Source organism: Rhea americana, unplaced genomic scaffold, assembly GCF_003343005.1.
Source record: "Rhea americana isolate MKP2758 unplaced genomic scaffold, rheAme1 scaffold_375, whole genome shotgun sequence".
In the NCBI taxonomy this organism is placed as follows: domain Eukaryota; kingdom Metazoa; phylum Chordata; class Aves; order Rheiformes; family Rheidae; genus Rhea; species Rhea americana.
In genome coordinates, this window is record NW_028186507.1 from 195,456 (window position 1) to 202,989 (window position 7,534).

Consider the following 7,534-nt stretch of genomic DNA (forward strand, 5'->3'; position numbering starts at 1 on the left):
AGAAAGAGAAGAGAATGTGGTTATTTCACATCTGAGACAATCATTAGAATAGTTTGTATTTGGAAATAATGGAGGAGTAAGACATTAGATCTTTGTTTGTGCTATGGTATTCAAGATTTTTTTCTCTCAGATATAGGATGTAGTAGTAATCTTCTCTTTCCTCAGATGAACAGGGGATCTGGATCACTAGATGCCCTGTACAGCTTATCTGCTGTGCAGTATAGGAGGAAGACTGTAACCTACACCTACCTTTTGGGTAAGGCCCAATCAGGTAAATACACCTTCACTATGTTTATTTAGCTTAAGCCACAGAATTTTCAGTTAAACCCCTAATAAATCAAAGCGCTTGATGTACCTGTGCAGTTGKTATCAGTTGGCTGGGTCTCCAAGGATCTCAGAGGTGCTGAAAGACTGAACTTCAGAGACAAATGCAGCAGTTTAGGCAACGAAGGATAAATCCAAAATTTAAGAGACCCAAAAAGCTATACTTCAGCACCTACCTTTGAAAATGGAATGATCAAGATTATCAAGTTTATGACTACAAATCAAAAACGATGGAAATTTAAAGATTTATGAAAAGATTTATTCAGTAAAGACCAAAATTATAGAAACAAAGTCCTAATCRTACTGAGCACAATTAAATTGCATTAAATTGTGCAGAATAGGTCTTATTTGCCAAGTCATTTGATACACTGAATGATCTTGCTGAAATAATAGGTGAGGAATCACACTGTTTATAGTCTTCTTTACTTCGTTTACATCCACGAAATTTAGCTCCTGGAAAAAGTCTACAAAATGAACTGATTCACTTGGTAGAACTGCCCTTTTCACCAGAGCTGTGTGCGCAGGCTTAACCTAGGCATAATCAGATATTAAAATAATTTTTCATGTTTTTTCTTTTACAAATTAGCATTATATCGATCTCGGTTCTGAAAGTCTTTATAAGCACGTTTTGCATCTGATTTGTTGTGTGGGATTCTTCCAAATGGTTCCAGATCATTGAAGCAGGCATCAAAAACTTCATCCACAGCTTTTTCTGCCGTTTCTTTGCTAACTTTTCTAACAGCCAGAATGGAACGAATAGCTCTGTCTCGTACACAAGTCTGAAAGTGGGAAATAGATGAAGAAAATTTATCATTATCTGAGAGGTTAGAATAAGTYACATTGTTCAAATTTTGTCAAATATTAACTCCYACTACATATGTAAAAATGTTGTATCATAGAAGAGTCAAACAATGCCTATAATAAAGTTCATTTTTCTTCAATCCAATGTTAACTACGTATTTTAGTTTTCCATTATGCACATAAAGTCTTTGGGTAAGAAAAGGTGTTTCCCTTTAATAGGAAATAAAATACAATTTGACTTTTGTTGTAGTATCACATATTCGTACACTTTAGAATTCCACACAAGAGAAAGTACGTCMAAAAGGTAAACCAACACAAATTTCAGTTAGCACTTTTCCAACTGAAGTGCTACAAAAAATAAGACAAAGGAATGGATTCCTCTGCTGGCCTTCATTTTGATACCCTTCTTTATGATAACCTTTGCTGATATGGTTTATCTACTAAAAGTAGTAAAAAGGTGGACCACATCTCCAGCTACAAGGCCACTGTTGCTCTAGATTAAAAAGSAACAAATACTTAGGACTCAACCTCATAAAAAAAATCTATATATATTAATACAAGACTTAATGCACTAGGTTTTTAGACCCCTTGTCATTCTCTGTCTTCCAGTTTTCAAACTCTTTTAATCATACAGTGGGTAAGACATTTCCTGACAAAACTGTTTTTGYTTGGTGCTTATTAATCATCTTCTAACAAAATTATTAAAAAGTAGCTGGGATGAGAAAACAAACTCTTAATTTAAAAATCTATTGCTTTTGAGTCAAAAAAGGGTATTCTATAAAGCAGCCAAAGATGTTTTAGAAACTGTATTCAAATCTGGCCTTTAAGAYTTTTTTTTATTGCTCATTCAGTGCTCTTCCATTCTCAGTGGTACCATGCTAATCGTTCACTCAGTTCTCTTCAGTTGTCAGTGATACTGCTCTAGAAGACAACTAGGTATTCAGCTATTTCTGTTGCAGTGAAAAAACAGAAAAGGCAGACAGAAATGATCAYGAAGCATTAAAGTTTAGTTAAGAGAAAGCAGCAAATCTATTGCATATTTACCAGTATTGCTGCACTGTACTGCTCTGCAAATATGGAACTGTGAACGAACATGGCAAACACTCACTAGTGTTATAAGGTRTGGACAATAAATACYAAAAGCCATAAAGGGGAACRGTATCATTATGTATTCACTTTGCAGGTGCAAGTGATGAGGAAAACTGTGAAACACAGRATTATGGCCTAATGTTATAGGAGTGGCCTTTTCACTGTATCTGTAAAAAAGGAAAAGGAAGTAACAGAAAACTTAAGTAGACTGCTGCATTGCAGCAAAGTACTCAGTCAGCTGCCATTTATCTGCAGGACAGTACAGAAAATTCATTGCAGCTTCCTCACAAAAACAAGCAGGATCAAGCTCTTTACGCCTTTTTTTTTTTTTTTCCTGGCAGTCAAGACCCTTCCTCTCTGAGAGCAGTAAGAGGAGGATGCAGATTAGTCAGCAGCTATCAGTGTTCCRTTCAACTGCAGCTGCAGCTCCTCTCTCTTCCTTTTAGTAGAGAGGCTTAAGAAGGAATCTGGGGATGAGAAATGAGTAGAGAAAAACACTGTGAGAAAAGGCAAGAATGAAAGAGGCACTGAGGAAAAGGAAAAACATCCAACAGCAATGAAACATAATTTGCGGAAGCCTGATATAGATGCTAGATGGAAGYCGGGCAGTATGAATACATTTCTAAGGGAAAACCTTAAGAACAGGAAAACAAGATAGGCCTCGAGAAACAAAAAGATAGGAAGGTATAGCAGGCATCAAAAATGAGAGAATAAAATTGACTTGGAGAAATAGAGGGCTGATAAAAGTTTACAAGAGTACCAATGACTGACATCTACTTCTTTCTGCAATGTTTTCAGCTATCAAAGTATAGAAGGTAGGGGTCAAAAACAGAAAGAATGCTCATAACAGATCAATAGACCTTTACATCTACCATCTTTACCTGATGGTGTCGCTTTAATCCAAATTTAAATCTGGCTATTTCATTCATCAGTGTACAGTCTCCACTGAGATTAGCAGCTCGAATCTATTGTGGGTGAAAAAAAAAAAAAAAGGAATGTAAAGTCAAACAAACTGTAACAACTTTTTTTTTCTGGTGACTGCTAGTAAAGAATGTTCCCAGGACCACTTGCACTTATTAAGTAGATAATATTTTTATATCCTCTCAATTCCAATGCATGGTAACACATTACCACAAAACTTGCAGATAGCTCCAGGGATAAAGTTTTGCATATTCCTGAAGCTTAGACTAATGAGCAGAAAAGATCATAAATATATGAATTACTAAAGGAATATGGAAACAGATTCTCCCCAAATTATCTATATGAGAAACTGACATAACAKCCAGGAAGGAAGACGAGATATCTTTCAAAGACCCAGAGCAGCAGTAATCTGCTCAACCACTTGCTTTAGAAAAAGACACTTTTTTAAAAGAGTATATCTTTATTCCCTTGTAAACCGTCTTCTCTTGTGCCTTGAAATTTCCTTTGTCAGCCAACTGTTCCACATCGTACCTCCTCAATTGGGAAATGTAACTAAAATTATATTTCCTATAATTAAGTACCAGAATGAAGGTTAATATATTGAAAAAAGTGAAATGGAAGAATTAAAAATTTGAATGAGTAGAAGTTATTAATGCCACAGCTATAGAAAATAACTACCAAAAGAGMTGAAGTACACAAAAAATTTCAAAAAAAGCAAGATCAAGCCAAACTTGTTTTATATATGTTCTCTATTTTTATGTTTGAGGTTTACATGTGTTAATCTGCATTGCACAGATACAGAAGACAAAAAAAAAACCAGATAATAATTTTGAATTATACAGAATGGCTTTAATGACATCATATAATACTACTGATACTAAATTATATGTATTAAAAGATAAAGATGATACATGACAATGCAAAATATTTCCAAGGTGAATATGATTAAAATTTATTTTTATGARGTCTGGTCTGTTCTCTACCAAGTTTGTCATGTCGGTTGTCTCACCTACTGTTTACAGATGAAACTTGTGCATATCAAGCCTCAAACTGAATATATTCTCTAAAGAATGACTGCAAAGTGATTTTGTTATTATTTTATTTCTAAAAAGCATAAAGTGTCACCTAATCTTATTAATTTGCACAGTCACAAAGATATAGTTTTGTAACATTAATTTGACCACATACAGTCTTAGCCTTATAATTMAGGCTAAGACTGTATGTGGTCAAATGACAAGGATTACATAGGGGAAACAACTAAAAGAATGTGAATATAGACAAGTTGTATACATAAGARGCATCCTTAGCAGCCTATGCAGCGGTCTGACTTCACCTCATAATGTATCCAATTTTCAAAGTCTTTCAAGTAGCTTATTCCTGTCTCCTCTAAAATRGATATGGAGTCATCAGCAAAATGTACTATGAGCAACTTAAGGTTACACTTAATCGGAAAAAAAAAGTATGTTATAGGAAAAGATAAGTTTATCACTAACAAAAATTTCTAAATAAWAACAAGGTTGATGTACTATTTTCATAACTACTGAATATTTGAAATATTTGAATATAGATTTGAAAGAGAAAAAAGAACATTACACATACTCTATCACATGTGAATGTTTTTTATCTCTAACTATTCTCATTTGGCAATAACCACTTCTTGTTATGGTTCCACTYGCAGCGGTAGCATTCTACTTACTATGACAATGACCTTTTAGTATCTGTGAAAACAAATTACTTGTTCTCTGTATGAAACTGTCTAGACTGACCTGGCAGAAAGGACAAAATATTAACTGGATTAAACCAAATGAAGTTCCTGTAACAGTATGTTCAGTTAAACATGAGTCACACAATCACAGAATGGCTGAGAYTGGAAGGGACCTCTGYGGATCATCTAGTACAACCCCCCTGCTCAAGCAGGGTCACCTAGAGCACATTGCCCAGGACCATGTCCAGTCAGGCTTTTGAATACCTCCAAGAAAGGAGACACTACAACCTCTTTGGGCAACCTGTTCCACTGCTCTGTCACCCTCACAGTAAAGAAGTTTTTCCTTGTATTCAGACAGAACTTCCTGTGTTTTCGTTTGTACCCATTGCTTCTTGTTCTATCCCAGGGCACCACTGAGAAAAGWCCAGCCCCATCCTCTTGATACCCTCCCTTCAGATATTTAAATAGATTAATAAGATCCTCTTCATTCTTCTCTTCTCCAGCCTGAACAGGCCCAGCTCTCRCAGCCTCTCCTYMTAAGAGAGATGCTCCAGCCCTCTAATCATCTGCATAGCCCTATGCTGGACTCTCTCCAGTAGTTCCATGTGTCTCTTGTACAGAGGAGCCCAGAACTGGAGACAGTACTCCTGCTGTGGCCTCACTAGGGCCGAGTAGAGGGGCATGATCACCTCCCTCGACCTGCTGGTAATGCAACCCAGAAGACCATTGGCCTTCTTGACTGCAAGAGCACATTGCTTGCTCTTGGTCACCCTGTTGTCCACCAGGACCAGAAGGTCCTTCTCCGCAGGGCTGTTTTCCAGCAGGTCAGCCCCTAGCCTGTACTGGTGCATTTATTCCTTCTTGGTGCAGGACCCTGCACTTCCCTTGTTGTACTTCATGAGGTTCCTCTCCGCCCCATTCTCCAGCTTGTCCAGGTCTCTCTGAACAGCAGCACAGCCTTCTGATGCATCAGCCACTCCTCCTAGCTCTGCATCATCAGCAGACTTGCAGAAGGTGCATTCTGCCACTTCACCCAGGCTACTGACAAATAATTTGAACAATACCAGACCCAGTTGTAACCCCCGGGGGACACCACTAGCTATAGGCCTCCATCTAGACTTTGCGCCACTGAGCACCACCCTTTGAGCTCTGCTATTCAGCCAGTTCTCAATCCACCTCACTGTCTGCTCATCTAGCCCACATTTCCTGAGCTTGCCTATGAGGATGTATTGGGAGACAGTATCACAAGCCTTAAAAGACAAAACATCCCTAATAACCAGTAGTAATACAGTGACAATGTTAGAAGCATTTTAACTTACCTCTGAACATGCTAAGTGTTTGACATTTTTGAACCAGTCAACATGTGCACGACAGTGATCAAAAGCATGAATCAATTCATGTGTAACCACACGGTTCATATGGGATTGGTGACGAATATTGTTCTGACACAGAACAATCTGTAGAAAAAAAATATAGGTAGTCTTTTTAAGAAAAATAAATCATYACTGCTAGTGGTGCATACTTTATCTACTGACTCTAAGCAACACTAACTTTCAGCACCTCCCTTACTCCTCAGAGACCCTATGGAGATCACCTTCATCATTTAGACCTTTAAAAATGACCAGTGTTTTTCAACATCAACTGTCTCATTCCACTGCAGTGTACTAGTAATACTAGCTCCATACTGTTGGAAATCTTACACATGCTTTCTTTTTAAGTTTTCAAATGAGATATCAGTATTAGCAAATTTATTTAGCAAATTTATTATTAGCAAAATCCTTTTTGACTTAGTAACAAAATGCTAAAACGTTTACYGTCAGTTATTTGAAAGAGGACGATGTGTAGTTTAGTTCCTACCTGAGATGTGGCAGAGTCAAAACCTCCACTGACACAGCCATCACAGTTTTCACAAGAAAAGTGCCGGTCATTGAAGACAGTGCTAAAAGACCCAAATAAACATTACAGGAGACAATTTTATTAAGACTATTGACCCCACATAATACAGATGTTACCGCACAAAGCAGCATCATTTAGTTTACATACCAACCAGATTGCTTCATAGCCTCAAGAAGAAGTTGAGCATATGGATCTAGAAAAATATGGCTGCAATCAATTTCTCTAGACAAAACTTTTGTACAGAAAGTCATCTATAATCAAGAATAAAAAGAGAGTCACAAAAAAAGCACCATGCATACAAATTTATATATTGCAGTATTTGACCATAATGCATTGTAGCTGACATCTCATCAGTACAGCTCAAGCTGTGTGAAATGATAGAGATACAAAACGCTATCCAGGAATCAAGCCACATCCGACATTATTTTACTGGTAATAAATACCAATACTGAGGCTAACATCTATTTCCTTGTCCTCACTGTAATGAAAAACACACACAGACACAGACAGACAGAGACACAGACACTCTCCTCCTCCTTACTCGTGTCCAGCGTCATCCTCAGCATCAGTTGGCACCTGTTGTGGAAGGTGAAGAGGCTGCGGGCCAAGAAGCCCTGCGGCTTCTTGTTGCGGTCCGGGAAGAGCCGGTAGCCGAAATCATCCTCCTCCCCTGCCGCCTTCTCCTCGGCCGGCACCCCGGCCTTCATGTCCGCCCCCCTCCCGCGCCGGCCACCGTCCCCGGCCACGGAGCAAAGGGCACGGCAAGGCCCGCCAATCGCCGGGGCGCGGGCCCGCCAC

At 38.2% G+C, this 7,534-nt stretch overlaps 1 protein-coding gene across 3 annotated transcripts; it reads right to left on the reverse strand.

The window, feature by feature from the left end:
* Positions 1-561: 561 nt before the first annotated feature.
* On the reverse strand, positions 562-7,498 carry ATP23 (ATP23 metallopeptidase and ATP synthase assembly factor homolog). Of its 3 annotated transcripts, none has more exons than XM_085313053.1 (6): positions 7,310-7,498; positions 6,884-6,988; positions 6,698-6,779; positions 6,160-6,297; positions 3,096-3,179; positions 562-1,103 (listed from the first exon to the last, which is right to left on the reverse strand). In XM_085313053.1, exons 1-6 carry the CDS (start codon positions 7,441-7,443, stop codon positions 900-902), a joined length of 747 nt encoding a protein of 248 aa, XP_085169179.1. In that variant the 5' UTR covers positions 7,444-7,498; the 3' UTR covers positions 562-899. The 3 variants fall into 3 exon arrangements, with proteins under 3 accessions (XP_085169179.1, XP_085169176.1, XP_085169177.1); XM_085313050.1 differs by having other exon boundaries at positions 6,884-6,929; positions 7,278-7,497; XM_085313051.1 differs by having other exon boundaries at positions 6,884-6,987; positions 7,278-7,367.
* Positions 7,499-7,534: the final 36 nt, after the last annotated feature.

What these genes read in the sequence shown, in the direction of transcription:
- ATP23 (XM_085313053.1), bottom strand. Translation starts at nt 7,443, where the DNA reads ATGAAGGCCGGGGTGCCGGCCGAGGAGAAGGCGGCAGGGGAGGAGGAT. An exon ending in TTCACCTTCCACAACAGGTG is followed by an intron (nt 6,989 to 7,309) that starts CCAACTGATGCT and finishes TTCTTGATTATA; the next exon opens with GATGACTTTCTGTACAAAAG. An exon ending in TTGACTCTGCCACATCTCAG is followed by an intron (nt 6,298 to 6,697) that starts GTAGGAACTAAA and finishes TTTTTTCTACAG; the next exon opens with ATTGTTCTGTGTCAGAACAA.